The sequence below is a fragment of the Lonchura striata genome, chromosome 15 (assembly GCF_046129695.1).
Source record: "Lonchura striata isolate bLonStr1 chromosome 15, bLonStr1.mat, whole genome shotgun sequence".
In the NCBI taxonomy this organism is placed as follows: Eukaryota; Metazoa; Chordata; class Aves; order Passeriformes; family Estrildidae; genus Lonchura; species Lonchura striata.
The window spans coordinates 4,441,283-4,460,942 of record NC_134617.1 but is presented as its reverse complement, the minus strand read 5'-3'; the positions used below and the strand labels follow the sequence as shown (position 1 = coordinate 4,460,942).

Below are 19,660 nucleotides of genomic sequence, written 5' to 3'. Positions count from 1 at the left end.
AAGCCTTAAGTTTTGGAAGTAATAGATAACCAGAGCCTTTTTAATGAGCCATGTTAACTGATGCACTTCATGGCTGGAAGCAAGTTCCACACACATACACTCACTGTTTGTTTGCCTATACAATGCCTGTAAACACTATATAGGTGCATGTTCTCGTGCCCATACAAACACACACAGACCCACAAGCAGTTATTATTTGTTTGTGCACACAGCTGTCCTTAATAGGATGCTCAGAGCATTATATTTTCCATTCATCTAATGGATTTCAGTGGAAAGCATGTCCCAGAGGGAGAAGTTACCCCCATAAGAGCCAATTGCCTGTTGTTGCTCAGGCTCTGAGCTAAGCTGCTGCCTTACAGGTGTTGATTTAACAAACACAGCTGCACTCACAACTTGGAGGGCACCCAAAACCTCTGCAGTCTCCTCAGACTATGCATAAATGCAATGCTTGATGGCTTGGGGATCTACTGCTCTCCAAGGATCTTGCCCTGTGACTCCAGGAAGGACAAGACAGACTAAATTCCACTGACTGCCAGGTCTGAAGAGCTCCCATAGGAATAGCAAGAGAGCAGATCTGGCAGATGCTGCAAACATCCAGGAAGGCCAATGCAACGAGCAAAAAGTGACAATCATTTCCCCTTTGTCTTCCCCAACTTGTGGCTCTCCACTAAGCCAGAAACAGTCAGGTTTCTTGTGCAAATCTTATGAAAAGTGTTCCATCTCCTGAGGCTGACTGAGATAAAGAGACTGGATGTGTTGGGGAGGGCACAAAGGAGATCATGGGGAACTTGTCAACAAGCAGCTGGGAAGGATTCCTATTCCTTATTGACAGCACTCAGCTTCCTGCTTTTGTTTTAGTTTTCTTTCCTGCTGAAGTGCCGGCTGCTCACAGGAACAATGGAGCTAGAAACAAACCCCATTTGCTAGGATTTAGCTCTGTAGGGTTTGTTTTCCTCTATGTCCTTCAGAGAGAGACTGCCTGGGAACCAGCCTCCTGCTACCTGCTGTATCTGGGCCCTTTGCTTATTTGAGGGCCCCAATATAATAACATTATTTTGCAAAATGGGTTGAAGTCAGTCTGAGTGATTTACCATCTTTCCAGTATGAATGTGGGGTCCATAGTAAATTTAGAACAGAGCTGCCAGCAAAAGAAATAAATCTTTCTTTTTAACCTTCCAAATAACCCCATGGAGAGGAAGCTCACATAAGATGGGGTCAGTTTGGGTCAAGACTAACAGATCCCCCAGGGTGAGAGACCTCACCAGAACAAACCTGCCATCAAACAGCATCTACAGGAGGGCAGCAGGACTCCATACCTGAGAGGTTGGAGGTTTGGGAGCAGGAGGTGCTGGCCTGCTTGGGGGTGTCCTCCTGGGAATGTCCTTGGGCTGTGCCCCCACGGGCTGCCCCCCGCTGCAGCTGTGGCTGCCAGGGAAGGTGGGCGGCTGCTGCCTGCTCATCTGGAGCCCTGGAGCTTGCAGAGAAGGAGGTTTGGGTGGGATTTCAGGGAAGCCAATCACCTGTGCAGAAAAAAACACAAATCTTCATGTGTTTGCACTTCAAACCACCCATTATACTCGCTGCAACGCTTCTGAGGATCTGCGTGAGGTCTCTGAGCCACAGAGTAGAAAATATTGCCTGCAACACCAGTATGGGTTGTGTACGTCTGGTAGGTGTTGGTTAGATGGACTGGGACAACTTGGGATCATGAGGCAGAAATGGCAATCAGGAGAACAGAGTAATCCAGGCATCAGTGTGACGCTTGCAAATAAACCCAGGGTTTGCCATTTCTCCAGTTTTGAGCTGGGGGATGTGACAACAGAGGATCCAGCAGCCACACAAGCCTGGTCAATCCCAGCTCCTGCTTTTGAGGAAATCACTAGGAGCAGGTGCTACACTCAGCTAACACTGAGGGGTGATGTCTGCCTCCTTTTCCAATCCTTTGATAAAACCATTCCCTAACTCCAAAGTGAGAGGAAACCCCATCCCACACCTTGGGGCAGCTGCATCTCTGTCCTGCAGGTGGATGGACCCTGCCCCTACCTTCCTCTGCTGCTGGGGGGTTCTCAGCTTGAAGGCAGGGTTTGCATGCCCAGTTCCAGAGGTGTCACTGACAATGGAAGAAAGAAAAGGGTGTTAATGTCTTGATATGTTTTCTCCTTTATTTTCCTGTATTTAATATTTTATCTTCATTGGAGTGAAAAAATGAGAAGCCAGCAGTGCTATACCAACAAACCAATTTAGTGACATTCCTCACAGCATTGGCAATGTCTCTTCTGTCCTGGCAGGAGGGGGGACAAGGAGACAAGGCACAACACTGACAACTTACCTGAATTGAGGTGTCTTCTTTAGAGAACAGATGGCAAATTTATTCCGGCATTTCAGATAATAGAATAAAAACAAGATTCCTTTGAGAAGGAGAATGGGAGCCAGGATGGCCAGAGCCATCACAACCGCTGAAGAGCCTGAGGGCAAGAAAGTGGAGTGTGTTAAATGGAAAACTCTCTGCTCCCAACCAACTCAAGTCCTTCTGAAGTGGCCCCGTGGTCCCTCTCACCTTCAGGCAGAGGGGGACCACTGTCCAAGCTGCCTCCTGTGCCCTCCTTGCTGCAGAACGGGGGGGCCCAGCCCTGGTTGCAGTGGCAGTTCTTGTTGTTGTTGCACACCTGGAGTAGGAAGACTCATAGATTCAAGTGGAAGCTACTAAGAAACCTGCAAGTGAAAGCAAACTAAGCCTTGCTGAATTAAACACTACAGGAGAGACTCCAATGGGAGCCGAGTGCCTGGAAACTCTTTTCTTCAGGGAGCGAAAGAAATTTGGGTTAAACTGCCATAAATATTACTTCTTGTTATGTTTTTTCTTTAGTAAGTCTGATCCTTTTTATTCAATCTAAACTGGGTCCAGGATATTTTTCTTTAAGATTATTCCTTGTTTATAATTTATTGTAATTCATATTCCTCCAACAGACCTCCCTAAATCCTATATCAAATCCTATGTTAAATCCTATGTGACATTCATGGACAAGATAATGCATCAAACAGGAAAGAAATATTCCAACTGATAGCCAAGAAGCCAAAATCCAGAGCAAACCTAAGGAAGGTATCAGAATTAAGCTGAACAAGCAGCTACAGAAGAACAGAAGCCCATCCTGCTTCAGCCTGGAATGGAGATGAAAAAGAAGACACTTACTCCATGCCCATGGCATTTCTTGCTACAGCTCTCAGAATCAAAGATGATGGACACGTTCTGGCAGCGCCCCTCAAAGCAAACCTGCACAAAAAGCATCCAAAAACTCAGTGTTACCCCTCTGAGTTACCTACCGTATCACTGCTATTTTTGTGATTACTGTTGTGACTTGTGACTTGGAAATAGAACTAATTAACTCCCTGGGCAGAGTAACAGGAAATGAAGTTAATCTGGCTCCCAAGCAAACAGTTAATGACTCCCCCAAATCCCAGTCCATGTGGACCAGAGAGAAGTGGGAGCTCAGCTGGCCACAGCTTGGCCATGCCCATGTGGCAAGCCCCTGAGGGAGCTCTCACATGTCTTGGTTTCCATCTGTGTCTCATCTTTAAACGAGACAACTTCAACCAGCTAGCAAATCCCAGATTTAGCACTGGCCCTGAACTTCATCTGGCAGAGACATAAAGCCTTTTGTGTGTGTCCTTCTCTAAATCTTCCAAGGAATTATTTTTCTAACAAATACAGAAATCTCCTAGAAGAGCATCAGACATAAAAAAATTAGTAGCTTGACAACCACAAAGCACATTCTGGGTGGAAAAGTGATACTCTGAACCTCGCCCAAGCCACTCCAGGCAGAACTGTACCTACATGATGGCTCCCACACTTTGTTCCTGTCAGCACCAAGCCAGGGTCCAGCATGTCCTTCTCCTCACTTTCAGAGGTGTGCACGTGGGTCCCTCGGCAGTGCTGGGTGTTCACAGTGGTGTCTATGGGCACTGCATTGGGCTGCAGGGGTTTGTCAGCCGAGCTCTGGCACTGGATCTTCCCGCATTTAGCATCTCTGATTTCAAAGGAAAGGCTAAAGTGATTATTCCTGGCTTGCTGAATGTTGTGCAGACATGAGCTCTAAAAGTCAATTAAAGCAGCAGTGCTGAGTCATTGTTAAATGAGCAGGCACTTCCCCAAGAATTATCTGATGGATACTGATGGTACCAACCCACAGTCCCCATGGATGGGGCATGTCCCCATGGATGGCTAACCTCAACAAAATCAGAAGTAAGACTAAGAAATTTTTAACTCAGTTAGAAAGCTGCATTTATCTTATGGATTAAAAAAATCCCTCATTTTCTGTTGCTTTGGAACAAAATCAATTAGATGTTTGAAAATGGTGAACCAAAAGCTTCAGCTGCAAGGGCTCCAAGTCCCACTGGGATGCAGCTGGCTTCTCAGGAGGCAGAGGGAGGGAGTGATCAGTTTTATCTCCTGGCCCATAATTTTGTAATATATAAAACCATCTTCTCCAGTGAGCAACCCTGGGCTGCCACTCTGCTTTGTACCTCATGTCACACTTCCTGTAATTCCCGTAGATGTCTTTCCCACAGTTCCCGTAGCGGTCTCCAGCAGCATTGACCTCCTCAAAGCAGGTGTCTGGTGCTGGCTGTGCTCCTGCACGGAAGAGAATCAAGCAGCTGCTTCATCTCACCCCATGCCAACCACTCACTTGTCCTTTTTCTGGAATGGTTGGAGCATGGGAGATTTTTTTGCTGCCTCTTCCAGGTGAGTAAGGCAGGAGAAAAGGCTCCTCCAACTCTGCTGCTGACAGCAGGAATGGAAGGTACTCCTGCCTTGCTCAGGGTGAGGAACAGCAGAGTAGCAGGGGCAGAGCATTTGGTGGTTCAAAGGCCAGCAGTTGTCCTTACCAGGCCCCCAGAGCTGCACACACTGGTCCCTGTAGGTGAGGCACATGCCACTGTAGCAATAGGCCCTTCCTCCATCACAGGGAGCCCCATCGATCTGGTAGGAGTTGAGGGGGCAGAACGGGGACTTGCCAGTGCAATATTCTGGGAGGTCACAGAGTCCTGAGCTCTTCCTGCAGGGAGTTCCTGGAGACATCAGCTAAAAAGACACAGTGGGAAAAACCCAGAGTTATTGCTTGGCTCCTCTGTGGTTTCATGCCTGTAGATAAGGCAGAACCTTGCTTGTGTCACTTTGTCCTCCTTGTCTAGGGTTTCTGAGGTCAGCAGTGATTTGTGCCTCTGGGACTTCATTAGCTGGGTGAACTGTGTAGAGTACAATTAATGACTGCATCCCTTCCCCAGGTAGCAATGAGGTCATGCACAGCATGTAAGGCTGTCAGACCTCATGGGGACACTGATCCATCTCACCCTACCCTAGGGTAGGATCCAATTTACCTGAACCATTCCTGACAGATGTTTGTGTAATCTGTTCTCAAAACCCTCCCTGGCTGGGAAGTTTGTTCCTGTGTTTGCCTGTCACTTCTGCTGGAGACATTTTCCTGATGCATAACTTATGTCTCCCTTGCTTACAAGTTTACTCAGTTCATTCCTCTCTTGTCCACCACACACATGGAGAACAAAGGGCACTCCCAGTTTCATCTGGAAGGTTGTTCCAAGTGAGTCCAGGTGGATTTCTGGAAATTGTTTTCCCCATGCTCAAGATAGGTCAGTAAGAACATACAGTCAATGTGCAAACATAAAAATGAGCTTAAGAGAAATGTTTGCCCATGTTCATTTTTGAGTTAATTTGTTGTTAAATTTGAGATCTTTGGCTCCAAAACCAGAAACACATTTTAAACAGTCACTATAAGGAAAGCTGAGATTTAAAATTATACTCTTTGCCAGCAGTTCTTCAGCAAAGACCAGAGCTAAAGAGATTCAGCTCACCCCAGAAAAGAGGGCTCAGAGCAAACACAGCATCCAGTCTAACCCCTGGAGGAAGTGTTTGCTCCAAGGGCTCTGTCTAGATTTCTTCTAGAGCCAATGGAGAGAAATATCATCTCTCATTTATCCCTCAGTGTTCACTCCAGCAGCACTCACAGCTCATCTTAAGATATCACAGGAGTCAATTTTACCAGCCAGAAGGAAGGACCCCACTAGTTTGATTACACTCATGGCTGTTACACCTAAAGAAAAGTCAAACCAGGTGAGGAGTTAAACTCCACATTTGGCTGTGTTTTCTCCCCTTCCCCCTCCAGTTTCCAGTTCCACTTTCCCCCCTGTTATTCCCTTTCCTCTCAGGAAAACCCAGAGCTCCCACCTTGCACTGGTGGCAGCAGCTGCCATGGGCACACTCAGCACCAGGTTTCAGGGAGCAGGTCCTGGGGTCACAGCAGGGGTTCCTGCAGTCCTGGAAGACAGGAGATGCAGCAGAGCTCACAGGGCAGATCTGAGCTGGCACTGAGGTGTTCTCACACACTGTGCATCACACACAAAGTAAAACCCTCCCTTCCAGGTTATCTCAGGGTACCCAGCACCAGCTGAATGCCAGCACTGCCCAGCCTCCCTCTGATGGGCTGATGGGGTACAACTGCTTGTGCTTATCACATCTGGAGGGTCTGGCTGCTGCTTCCAGCTGCCTTTTCTCTTCTGGGGCAAAGGATGGATTTGCAGAAGTGAGATGCAGTGCTGAGAGAAGCCCCATCGTTAACAGGACTGGAGCCATAGGTAAAGTGAATTTATATATGAAACTGCAACATCTGGAAGAATTTTTTCACTGAAAGGGTCGTTCAGCATTGGGATGAGCTGCCCAGGGAGGTGGTGGAGTCACTGTGCCTGGGGCTGCTCAAGAAATGTCTGGATGTGGCATTCAGTCCTGTGGGTCTGTTGGCAAGGTGGTGATGGGTCTCAGGTTGGACTTGATTGTCTTTTCAAACCTAAATGAATCTGTGATTCTGCGACCTAAAATCACTTTTTCATCTCCTTTTTAAATGAAGTTTTAATCACTTCTGTTCAAACCTGGACCACACCATCCCTGAGTTCTGGATGGATTGTACCACACACTGTGAAATCACATGTAATATTTTAGAACCTTGATTTACATTTACATACAGGGAAGATATTTTTGTCTCCTGCACAAAGAAAAGATGATTACAAATCACAAAACTGTATTTGCAAAATACATAATTAAAAAATTGTGTCCCACTAAGCCCTAAATGGTTGGATCTGAACAATTGTTACCTCCACCTCTCCACAGTCACACTCCTCCCCCTCTTCCAAGTAGCCATTTCCACATTTCCCTCCTCCATACATTCTTTTGGTGTCTGGCATGTTGGAGAGACACATCCCTCCACCAGACTGCAGATACTTCTCCAGCTCTTGTCTGTTGCACTGGTTGAACACCTTGGGGAATGGGTGCCTGAACACAGACAGGGTAGAAAAACATGAAGACAGGTCTGGGCAATGGTTTAGAGAAGCAAAAAGAAGCACATGCAAATCTTGACAAATGCCAAAGGACACAGGTCTCTCCCTGAAATTCTTGGAGTTGTGCTAAAGCAGGTTGTGATTTCCTGTGCCTGCACTACACAAGTGAGACTGCCCTGCAAGATTGTTTAATAATATGATGGCCTTACAAAATAACTTTGTAGAACCAAAATATGTTATATTTGACTGTGATTGCTGACAAGAATTGCTGTCCTCTCTTCCTCAATATGGGAGCTGTGGTTTATTCCCAACTGCTTGAACAAGCCTGAGAATCCAGCACTCGGCCTGTGAGACTAACTGCTAAAAATAATATTTAAATTTTCCCATCTACCACCTCATTTTGAAGAATGTGAATATTGTCTGGGACACGATTTATTAATTTCATTGGCTACAATGCCAGTGTACTCCAAGCGAGGCTGTGCATGAGTGTGGATGTTGTGTACTCTACTTGTGTGCCACTGTGCTTTCACTTCTCACCCAAATGGTTTTGGAGAAATGATGCACATAAAAGAAGATGCCTATGAAAAAACAAAAATCTATTTAAACAGAGGAAGGCTTGATGAAATGGTGAATGTGGCTTTAACTGTATGGGTTCATCTGGCATGTTTCGTGACATGAGGTACAAAAAATTATAGAAATTTTTATGCTTCCTCATCCAAAATCAAATTCTGAATTCCTATGGGCTTCTAGAGCCACTCTTGCTTCCACTTTCTCTCAAAGACTTCTTTCTTGTTAAACACAGGTTCTAAGAAACAATGGAGTATTCTTAAGAAAAGGGAACAGGGAAATTTTCCTTTTGCCCAACAGGCAACTTTCAAATGCTGCCATTATCCAAGGCCAGTCTCAGGCAGGAATCAGTTCCCTGGGAACTAGCAAATAGCTGCTGCACCATGACCAGGGTTTGTCCAACAACTTTTTGTCTATAAACACTGACTCCAGCAGGCAGCAGCAAACCCACTTTCACTCTACATTTCTAGTTCTTACTCCACCAAGGCTCTTATAACAAAGCCCTTTACATTCCTCCCTGAGCCATGAGGATGAACTCACCCAGTTGCAGAAGCCATGATGCAGCCCCCATCTGCTGCAGGGGTCCTACAGCAGCCAGCAGAATCGTGGTTCATGCCAAAATTGTGTCCCATCTCGTGGGCAATGGTAGCAGCAACACCAATGGCATTATCAGAGTGGTCCTGTGCAAGGTCAAAGAGGCACGTCAGCACCTTACCTGTGCCTGTCCTGTGCACCTCTGGGTCAGTGGGGTGAGGGAAACTTCTCATTTGTACATGTAGAAAATATCTACTGAAGGTACTCCTGCCTATAAGCAGGTGAGTGGAGAATTTCACAGGAAATAATTTCTCCCTGGGCTTTAGGAGACATGTCTCCTATGTAGTCACTGCTGGCAAGAAGATTTATATTGGGGATTGGCAATTACTTACCACGTTTACTCCTCCTGACTGGAAATCAGAGCACATGGTCATCACGGGAGCCAAGCCTACTGTGGTACCTTTGAAGGGCACACCCCTAAAATCAACCCAGAAAGAGCATGAATTGGCACTGAGGCACTCGAGGAGGCAGGCAGGGAAATGCACCCTGCAGTGCACAGCTCCTTACACAGTGTCAGGGGGACACATTGTCTTTATAGTGTCTTCCAATGCAGGATATCATAGCAGAGCTACAAAGCCTTTAGGTCTGTTTATCTTGGACTGCTAATCTGTTTTATGGGCCAGCCAGACAATCCTATTTTCCTATTTTTTATAATGGTTTGATTCCAAAAAATGCTCCTGCTGAGCTTTGCAACAAGCACAGAAAAGACTATTTCTGAATCCTTAGCTGAATACTGTTTGTGAATACTAAATTTACCATAAACCGGATATTTGCCAGCTTGGGATTCGGGGACTTGAGGGAGTAGTAGGTAACACTACTCTAGTAGTAGATAACATCTCTGAGGTGCAGCCACGCTCTGTTCCTGCCTCTGAGCTGGAATTCTGCACCACCCTGACAGCATCTTTTAAAAGGGAGCCCTGGAAATTGTGCTCAGGACATGACCAGATGGAGAGATGGAGAGGAAATACAGTAATGTTAAAGGGGAAAAAAAAAAACAACCAAAGAAAACAGGGGAAAAGGCACTGTATCTCTGCATTTCAACCCTACAGTTCTCCGACTCATCCTGGTGGATGAATTTCCATGGAAGAGGTAAGGAAATCTGAGAGCTGCTGCAAATTTTTCTTCCAATACCATCTGCATTGCTGACCAGGCAATGGATCAATGGCCCATCACTCACAGGCCATCACCAGCTGACTCCCAGCACTGGAGCTCTGTGTGTCAGTGGGATGGGTTAGGAATTGATGCTTCCCACAAAGCCACTTTGAATCCTGGAAGGATATCATGGTACAAACTGATTTCCCACTCACCCAATCCACTTGTCAGAAACAGGAGAAATGAGCTCACGTGATTAGTTGGGCATTATCATGTTTTCTGTGCAGCCTGTCTTTGCTACTCCAGGCCAGAAAGGACTTGAGGGTGGAGTAGGGATTCTCTGTTACATCACATTTATCCCCATAATTCCAGATCTCCAGCCCCACCAAGGCAATCCGGATATTCCAGGCTCTGTAAAACTAAGATACAGAAAAGAGATTATAAAATAAGGACCACAAAGTTATTTTACTGTGTTTTAAATCTCAGTTATGTACTGCTAATTGCTACTAGAGAGCCACATGTCCAGAGAAGTTGCTTCCTCTGGAAATGCATTTCAGCTTAGTGCTCAGCTCTGCAGAGAGAAATGTGCAACCACCTAAACTCAAACTGAAACAGAGACATTGAGCTTTCATTTTTGAATGACTGGCAAAGATATAATCTGAATAAACAAATACTGAAGAATGACATCATGGTTCATCTTCCAGTAGCCAAAATTCCTGAACAGAGTAAGGAGATAATCTTCTGCCATGTCAAGTACAAACAGGAGAAGCATTCATGAGTAGTGGGGTGAAGGGAGTGGTGGAAGGAGTTTAAGGGGAGCAGGAGGAGAGTAGATCTGAAAAGCAGGGAAGTTTTACTTCAATAGCACTAGATACCACTGCAGGGACGACTTCTGAAAGCTCCTTCCAGCTCTACTTCCCAGGTTTTCTACCATTTCAAGTGAATGCCTCAGTCCCTTTTCAAAAAGTATGACTTAGGTAACAGTTTTTACAGATAGGTAGTAAAACACAAGGTGCTCATGCTGGCTCCAAGGAATGGAGATCCCCCACCCTGTTCTGGATTTGCAATAACACAATTGTTTGGCAGATGCTCCCCCCAAGTCACTGGAGAGAACTGCCAAAACATTATTCTCTCTCCCAGAAATCCAGCCTTCCCCTGGCCCAATTAATTCTCATATTTCATGATCTGGGGCTTACTTTCCACCTTTCACACACAATCTCACCTTGTCTACATAATTAGCAGCCTCCACTAATTTGTTCCTTGTTGCTTCGATGCTGAAGTGGTGTTTCTGAAACTGGACAAAATGAACATGTCAGGCAGCACAAAGGCAACTGCAAAGAGCTGAAATGTGTTAAAATGAGCCACATTCTTCTGGAAATAAGAAGGTAGCTATGAAGTGAAGTCTCCCTGCACTGCATATCTGACTTAAAGCCCACCTCTACAGGTATATTCAGAATTTATCCCTGACACACCATGGCAGTGGAGCTACTCAAGTGCTGGCACACCCAAACTTATCAGTGTCCCCAGAGCTGGGGGCTGACAAAGAGCTGGCAAACGTGCCAGGTGAAGTGTGTGATAACAGGACTTCATGTTTGAGGCCAAGGCTGCTGGACCTCTCATCACATCTCACTCATCCAACCAATTTACTAAAACACCTGGCAATGAATGAGTTAATTTTAGCAAACTCACTCAAAGCATTAAAGTGGCAAAATATTCAGATTTTTGTTTAGCAGATGACAAAAACCCACTTTTCTTTTAGTGAGAGACACAGCAAAGAAGGGCAGCTAACAACAACACCGTGAGACTCTGGCCCAGTTTCTCTGATCAAATGGTGAACAACATATGGCAGTTCCTGGGTATTATGTGTTTTCTCAGTTTCCCTGGTGTCCTGCTGCCTAACAGAGAAACCAAAATAGGTTCTGCCTCTTTAGCTTTGTTCAGAATAAATTATAGCCCAGAGCACTGTGTGGTTTTCCCTACTGGAGTTTCAAGTTGTAAATTATGGATAGGACCAGCCTGGCTCCCGTCTGTGCTGGAGATTAAACAATCAGTAAAACACTGTGTGGTTTGCACTGTCAGTGTGTCTGGCCTGCTGTCCAGGCTGGGGATGGGGGAGGGATTGCTGACTTCACTCTGCTTCTCCCAGACCTATTCTGTGATCTGGAGCCTTAAAAATGTCTATTTATATATCTGCTAGCAGCTCAGAGCAGAGCACAATCATGGTTATCTTCTCTAGAGATTAAGTGTACTGCAGTTAGAAGCACACCACTCCTGGAAACCCCCAAATTCTGAAGGCAGACTCTCCCAGCCATATCTAGGACTGACCACTACTACCCTGGGAGACCAGAACTGACCCACAGCCCTCATCCAAATCTGCATCTCTCCCTGGGCCAGTGGTGGCTGCCAGGACAGAAGTGACCAAGACACAGCTCTCCCTGTCCACTGAGAACCACTGGGATTGCAAGAGAAAACTTGCTGAACCTCAGCAGCCTTCCCTGCCCCAGGAAGGAAGTGGGTGGGATGCTCTGTGCTCAGTGCTCCTTGGGTGTAAAAATCCCATTTCTTACCTCTGCATAATCAGCCACAAGCAGGAGCTCCACATACTTTGTAGCCTGCAGAGTGTCCCGTTTCACCTGCAGCAGCAGCAACACTGGGTTATTGGGTTATTCCCCCAATATTCCCCAATAAACTCTTTACAAAATATATGTAAAGGTCATTTTTCCCCAGTTTGTTTCTCACTGTCCATTCACCCCACCCCATCATGCACAGGGACCTCCAAATATGATTGATTTAGGGCAACAAGGTCAGTATAGCCACAGCAGGTGCCCAAAAGCCTGTGCTCAGCCCACCCTTTGTTCCTGTATGGGATGTAGGAACAGCTACAGCCCACCACAGTCCCCAGCACTCATTTACTTCCCTGCTGGAGCCACTATTTCACAACCACCATGGAAACCCCTCCTAAATGCTCTTCACTTTCTCAGCTTTGCTCCTAGGGGACAGCAGGGCTGGGAACAAGTGGGATATTTGGAGCATCATGCACGGACTCATGCTGAGCCCTGCTCACCCTCTGGCTTGGTGATTTCATCCCAGTTGTGAAGTTCCTGAGCCAATCTTCAGCTGCATCCCCAGTGCCCTGGTGGCCACAAGCTCCTCCTTGCAACCTCAGGTTGTCCACCCTGTAAATCAAGTGCTGGTTTGGGCTGTCAGGAGCTGGCTCCAAGATATAGCTGGAATTGCTGTTCAGTATGATAAGACCTCTGTTGAAATGGGAAGCAATAAAAGGGAAAGTTGATTACTATCACAGCAACTGGAGAGAAATCCTTCTGCTGCTGCTGAGCTCCCATCTGACTCTGGCAAGACATTTATCCTTACCAGGCCAGTCAGCTCATTCATTAAAAGGGTGGGAATATTTTGAGTTCAGAGGGGGAAATCCCTGAGCTTCCATATATTAAAATCCATTCAGTGCGTCTCAGACATTGAGATGCTGTTGGAGCATGTGCTGCAACCTGAGAAGTTTAACTTACAGCTTTTTCTTTAGGGGCAGTGGAAGCTTTTCTACCAACAAAAGAAATCTGCCTTTAACAGACCTGACCTAAAAAATGTGAAGACTTTGTTTGCCAACAGAAAAAGCAGAGTTCTCTCTGGGTCATGTACATACCCAGATGGTTCTAGATTTCTCAATGAGCATCTTACAGCCAGGAGAGCTGGAAATCTGTTTGTGATGCCCTCTAGATGTGTGGTTTAATGAGCACCACCCACAGCTCAGAGAACAGCCACGTGTGCTCAGCTCCTGTGCCTCCCCAGCAGTTAGAAGAAGATGTCAAGGAGCTGCCAGCAGACACTGACAGCTCAGGGGTGCAGGAAGCCTCTCACAGCACACTGAACATCTCTGTCCCTCTGGAAAGCAGAGCCTAGGAAAACACAGGCTGGCAGAAGCATGGTACACCTGCGACTGCTTTTGCTTTTGGAATATTTATTGCAAGCCACAGGTGGCTGCACTGTCCTGTTTATCTCACTGGGCCCTTTGGCCTGTGCTACACTCACTAGGATGTCTCAGGTTTGCTTTGGCAGGGGCTGTTTCCTGGCTGGAGCCAGTCCCATCAGCACAGCTTCCAGCAGGGCTCCAGAGCAGATGACCACTAATGTCAATAAAGCCCGTGTGATGTTTTGGAAACAAACTCTGAGCTGGTGTAAATGAATGCAGCTCCTTGGTCACAGCAAACTGCTTCATTTACTCCTGGCTGAGGATACAGACCCCCTTTTCCAGCCAAAGACTCCATTACTCCCAAAATAAAGGTTTCACACACATAGCCCTGGCATCAGCTGGGGAGAAGCAAGAAAGCAGGGCTCACACCGCAGAAGGGAGCTCAGACCTGAAGACTTTTCCCCAAAACACACAGAAAAATTGCCAGCTGTGAGAGAGTGGGAGAAAGTTTCTGCACAGGTGTAGAGCATTGGGCTGGGATGTGGTGAATCCTGTCCCTGCCTGTGACAGATGCAGTCCCGAGCCACCAACAAGAGTCTTTTGCTGCAGTGGACCCAAATTTAATCATTGCACAGTCCACACTGGCAGCACACAGGGAGAACGGTCCTGGAGCTGCTTAGGAGGCCATGGCTACCAATGACACCCCAATTTCTGCATTTTCTACAACATCCCCCTTTTCATGCCCAGGTAGGGTGACCTTTGAGAGCTGCTCCATCCACTCAGAGGGAATCAGGCTGCTGGGAGAAGAGCTCGGGAGGCAACACCTGAGCAGGGGCATTCCCAGGGGTATTCCCGGGGGCATTCCTGGGGCATTCCCGGGGGCATTGCTGGGGGCATTGCCGGGGGCATTCCCAGGGGATTGACAAGGGCATTGCCAGGGGCATTCCCGGGGGATTGATAGGGGCATTGACAGGGGCATTGCCAGGGGCATTCCAAGGGAATTGACAGGGGCATTCCTGGGGCATTCCCAAGGGCATTCCCAGGGCATTGACAGGGGCATTGACGGGGGGCATTGACGGGGGGGCATTGACGGGGGAATTCCTGGGGCATTCCCGGGGGCATTGCCAGGGGCATTCCCGGGGGTTTGATAGGGGCATTGACAGGGGCATTGCCAGGGGCATTCCAAGGGAATTGACAGGGACATTTCTGGGACATTCCCAGGGGCATTCCCAGGGAATTGACAGGGGCATTGACGTGGGGCATTGACGGGGGCATTCCTGGGGCATTCCCGGGGGCATTGCCAGGGGCATTCCCGGGGGTTTGATAGGGGCATTGACGGGGGCATTCCTGGGACATTCCCAGGGGCATTGCCAGGGGCATTCCAAGGGAATTGACAGGGGCATTGACAGGGACATTCCTGGGGCATTGCCAGGGGCATTGCCAGGGGCATTCCCGGGGCATTGACAGGGGCATTGACAGGGCCATTCCGGGAGGGCATTCCAAGGGAATTGACAGGGGCATTCTCAGAGTCATTTTCAGGGGCATTCCCGGGGCATTCCCGGGGGCATTGCAGATTCCAGCATCCCCAGGCACTCACCGCAGCCCCCGGCAGGCGCTGAGCGAGACGCTGGAGCGCTGCCAGCCGCGCACGACGCCGTGGTAAAAGCAGTGCTCCTGCAAGGCAGAGAGGAGGCAGGGTTGGCGGTGCTCAGCCGGCATGGACACGGCTCAAGGGACACATTTAGGCGTCGCCGAGTCCCCTGCGAGCGCTGCCGACACTCCGCTTGCCGCTCCCCCTCCGCTGCATTCGGCAGCTGGTTATCACCGCTACATCTCCGTGACTCCGCCGCGAAATTTGGCCTTTGCGCCTGTGCCAGAGCATCAAACAGCATCAAGCAGCTCCTTGTTGCCAGAAAAAATTGAGAGCTTTGAATCCCCCCGGGAAGGACCCGGATGGTTGGGGCAGACCCCAGGATTTCTGCCCGCAGCCCCAGGGAGGGCAACACCGTGGGCAGTGGGGGTTGCTGGTGGGACAAAGGCAGCCTCTGGCAGGGACAAGGAGGCTTTGGGGCAGAAACGCCAACATATTCATTATATCCCTTCCCCTCACCCCGGGGCAGCAGTAGGAAAGATGATCTCATGGGGATTTTATCTCTTATTTTTGCTTTGTGACCAATGCACATCTTTGTGCTGCTGCAGCAGAGGCAGCCAAGCCTGTGTGAGATCAGTAATTTATGGGGTTTTTACTGAACGGGAGCTGGCTTAGAGGGGCTGTTTTCCCCAAAGGCTGGGAAGGTCCCTGGTGTGGGGAACAGGGTAGCAAAACTAAAAGCAAGAGGGTGAGCAGTGTGAGGAATAAACAATTCCCCAGCACCCAGAGAGAGGGGAGCAATGCTGGCTGCTGACCTTGGCTCTTATAACAGAGCTCAGGCAAAACAGAAAGATGTTTTTACCATTTTTGGGGGATGGAGCAGCTTTCCCACTGGAACCTCCCAGATCAGAAAGCTGGACTGCCTTCCCCTTTAGCTTTAAGCTGTGGGGATCTGTGCCCTTAAAAAAAACCGAAAAGGCTCAGGAGGAGGAGGTTCACCTGCTTGTCCAAGCCCCAGCCTGGGGGGCCATGCAGGCACAGGAGGGAAGGGTCTCTGCACTCACCGTGTGGCTCAGGGGGATGCTCTGGGCTCGGCCACTCTGGCTGTAGTGGGTCTCAGTGTAGCCTGGGGCAAAGAGGTTTCTGCAGACACAGTGGAGGGGGTGAAAGAAAGGTAAATTTAAAAATCAAGGTGGTAAGACCTTCCTTTTGATCTGGATTTCTGCTTCTTAGGGGGGCTGGAAAATCAGCTGGATCCAGCTCTTTCTGAAGCCAGTGTAAATATTCCTGCTGCTGTGAACCACTGCTGTGGATTTGGGACAGTCTGTGCTTTCACCCATAGTGTGAAACTACCTGCAACACCCTGAGAGGGCAGGTGAGAGACAGGGACTCACAGGACACCAGCTGTGCTCTGCTCTCTGCTCTCAGCGTGTCCCTCCTGCCAGGACTCATTCAGGGAGCAGCCCCTGGTGGCCCTGGAGCCATGGGACCCACGGCAGGACAATCCCCATGGGCTGTGTGACCTGTGCAGAGCACAGTGTGATGGCACAGGGTCAGGAGGTGGGAGCACAGCTGACCTGGCCACTTCCATCTCTCCACTGCCCTGGCAGGAGCTGAGCACCTCTCACGGAACACATCCGCTCCTGGAAGGGCCCCACAAGCCATCTAAGTGCTTTTCCAAGCCATTTATTAAATTAAAACAATAACAGAGAGCCTGTCCCTGAGTTCAATTATACACCAGGATCCAATTCCAACAGCTGCAAGTAAACAATTCAATTTTTACACGAGGACTTTTAAAGCCCCAGCATCCCAACCTAATCACTGACCCTTAATGGGTACAAGTTTCTTTCTATTGCCAAATTATGCCCCAGATATACTGGGGCATAACAAATTAATAATAAAATAAATACTATAAATATAAAATAATTATTAAGAATATAAATATAATTAATATATAATATAAATAAATTTATAATATAAATTAATAGCACCAAGTCCCATATAGCAAACACAATACAGGCCATATCTGAGTGCTGGTGTGAGTCGTCAGCTCAAACCCAGACTGTCTCCACTGCCCAAATCTGAGAACAATCATAAATCAATCTGTATCTGCTTTTCAGCTGCTGCCCAGAAGTTGGTTCACATTTTTGTTATAGGAAAATGCTGATTCCCAAATTTGAATCTGTTCATGTCATCCCCATGTACACAATATTCTTCCTGTCTTCAACCCAGGTTCAGACCAAAAGTCTATAAAAGGAGCTCCTGTGCACTGAATAGAAAGCATTTTGATTTTGTTCCAGAGGAAACAGCCTTCTCCTTCTTTTTAAACATCTGCATTTGCTAAACAGTGATGTAAGAAGTACAGCAAGTCAAGATCTGGGCCAAACCAAGAAGGCCATATCCTGTGTCCATCTCAGCAGCCATAAAATATAGGTTTAAAGCCATTTTTAAAAACAATAGTTTGTCTTGAAAAAATCTGGAGAAGGATCACAGAATATGCGCTGTGTTGAAACACTCCTGCAGCAACCCCACGGTGCTGTCAGGCCACCAAAGTGCCACATTTGCCACCCATGAGGATGCCACATGCACTCTGGGCAATGTGTTGTCACATGCAGCTGCAGCTCAATCCCTTTGCATCCCTCTTTAAAGCATGTCATGTGCCAGATTTTAGAACTAAACTACTACAAAGTAGCAAAAAAAAGTTTTCTTCTTTTCTTTGCCTGATTTCTTTAAGCTGGATGAAGAAAGCTGTATCACAAAGGTTTTTCCATCTTGGCTTTTGGAACCTGTCGGTCAGATCTTATCAACTTTGAAAGCATCTCTGCTTAAAAAAGGGACTGGGTGCCTGTGATATCTAATTAAATTACACCAGAACAACAGGAAACAAAACCTTTTATCAGTGTTTGAAAGTGCTTCACCCACCTGGCATCCAAGGGCTCAGACAGCTGAACAAGTACCCACAGCTTAACAACAGACAACTGTGCCACTGTTGTGTCTGATAGCATCTGATGTCAGGAAAACAGCAGCTTTTATCTCCACTTTGAAAGTTCAGCATAGCCCAGAAAAGCTCATTTTGTGTCTTTCTGATGTGTTAATTCTTATCGCCAGATTCTGACAGTGATCAGAAGGCAAGGTTTCTTTGTTCAGCTGTCCCAGGTCTGTAAACCCAAGATAAGCAACATCCCACAGAACATAACTCCATCTCCCTGACTGCAGCAGCTTGCTCAGCAAGGGTGCAAGAAACAAATATTTAATCACCAGATTGCATTAACTGGCAGGAAATTGCCTTGAGCAATGCTCTGGCAGGTATCTGGTCTGTGTCAGGGGCAGAGAGTAAAGCAGTGTGATCTGCCCTGTGCCATTACAGCCAGACACCAGCCCGTGGATTTCAGTAGCTGAGGCTTTGCACAGCCTGCTTGCTTCATTCCCAAACAAGCACGCTTGTGTTTTCCTCCTTCTCCTTTATTCTTGGAAAGCATTAGCCATGAATAGCCACTTGATGTCCCCTTCAGCATCCCCGGGAGGCTCCTCAGAGCTGCGACTCCTGCCCAGGGAGGGCACAGGATGAGGCCACTCAGCACAAGGGGTGTGCACATCCCTTCCCACCCCAACACTCGGGCTCCAGCCCCTCCTAGAGCGGATTTAGGAGCTTTGCCTGAATTTTTAGGGATATTTAGGCAACTGCTCTGCTGAAAGCCTTTGTCATCTCCATGTTGCAACTTGCAAGCCTCTCTGCACCAGTTGACTCCTACTCCACACCACAGGGTCCCTAAGAAAAGTCCAGTTTCTTATTCTGAGCTTGAAACAGTCCTATTTTGAAGGCAGGTCCCAGCCATAATGCAGGAGTGTCCTGGAACTCTTGCAGCACTGCCAGAAAGGACTATCACAGGGGATTGCACAAGGTGTGGTGGGGAGGGCAGTGAGGAAAGAGGAAAAACAAGATAACATCTTGCAACACCCTTGGTGTCTTATTTTGAGCCTGTAAACTTTCATACCCCACCCAACTCACTTCTTTTGCAAGCACCAAGCTTTCCACCAAACTGTAAATAAACAGCAAAGAAAACTTCCTGTCACCAAGAGTGCAGCAGAGTTATCAGCCAGTCTTGACTCATTTCCACATGTACCAGTTGCTGGATAAATAGCAGAGAAACATCCATACCCCAAAACTTTCTCTGCCATAATTTCAGGACAACATCCCTGCCAGGCTGACCAGCTGATTCCAGGGGAGCTCAGCCCTGCAAAGCACTGATGGAAATTTCCAGAAACAGAGTTCACCTCCTTGCTGGCAAGGGAAAGTCTAAAAAAAATGGCACAATTTGGTTCTTTCCTCTCAGTTACATTACATGCCTCTGTAGTGACCACTTCTCCAGCAGCTCACGCTGAAGTTGCAAAATTCTGGATGCAAAATAACATCACTTAAAGGCTTCTGAGATCCAGTCAGGCAGCTGGCAGATCGCTAGCACACATCATCTTCCTAAAAGGAAGCACTGAGTCTCTCATTAGAGGAGTTATCAGCATGAAGAATTGATGAAGTCAGAGAAAAAGCT

The 19,660-nt window shown here is 47.5% G+C and overlaps 1 protein-coding gene across 1 annotated transcript in view; it reads right to left on the bottom strand.

The window, feature by feature from the left end:
- ADAM19 (ADAM metallopeptidase domain 19) overlaps nucleotides 1-19,660 on the bottom strand; it is a 32,890-nt gene that overhangs the window by 3,326 nt on the left and 9,904 nt on the right. Inside the window, exons 4-21 of the mRNA XM_077786734.1 lie at nucleotides 16,178-16,256; nucleotides 15,120-15,196; nucleotides 12,662-12,854; nucleotides 12,165-12,230; nucleotides 10,820-10,891; nucleotides 9,850-10,016; nucleotides 8,838-8,922; nucleotides 8,452-8,591; nucleotides 7,162-7,339; nucleotides 6,242-6,331; nucleotides 4,885-5,080; nucleotides 4,522-4,630; nucleotides 3,833-4,025; nucleotides 3,191-3,271; nucleotides 2,558-2,666; nucleotides 2,330-2,465; nucleotides 2,044-2,110; nucleotides 1,317-1,520 (exon numbers count right to left, since the gene is read on the bottom strand). Of these exons, the coding sequence (XP_077642860.1) occupies nucleotides 1,317-1,520; nucleotides 2,044-2,110; nucleotides 2,330-2,465; nucleotides 2,558-2,666; nucleotides 3,191-3,271; nucleotides 3,833-4,025; nucleotides 4,522-4,630; nucleotides 4,885-5,080; nucleotides 6,242-6,331; nucleotides 7,162-7,339; nucleotides 8,452-8,591; nucleotides 8,838-8,922; nucleotides 9,850-10,016; nucleotides 10,820-10,891; nucleotides 12,165-12,230; nucleotides 12,662-12,854; nucleotides 15,120-15,196; nucleotides 16,178-16,256 (2,242 nt within the window). The remainder of the gene's footprint in view (nucleotides 1-1,316; nucleotides 1,521-2,043; nucleotides 2,111-2,329; nucleotides 2,466-2,557; nucleotides 2,667-3,190; nucleotides 3,272-3,832; nucleotides 4,026-4,521; nucleotides 4,631-4,884; nucleotides 5,081-6,241; nucleotides 6,332-7,161; nucleotides 7,340-8,451; nucleotides 8,592-8,837; nucleotides 8,923-9,849; nucleotides 10,017-10,819; nucleotides 10,892-12,164; nucleotides 12,231-12,661; nucleotides 12,855-15,119; nucleotides 15,197-16,177; nucleotides 16,257-19,660) is intronic.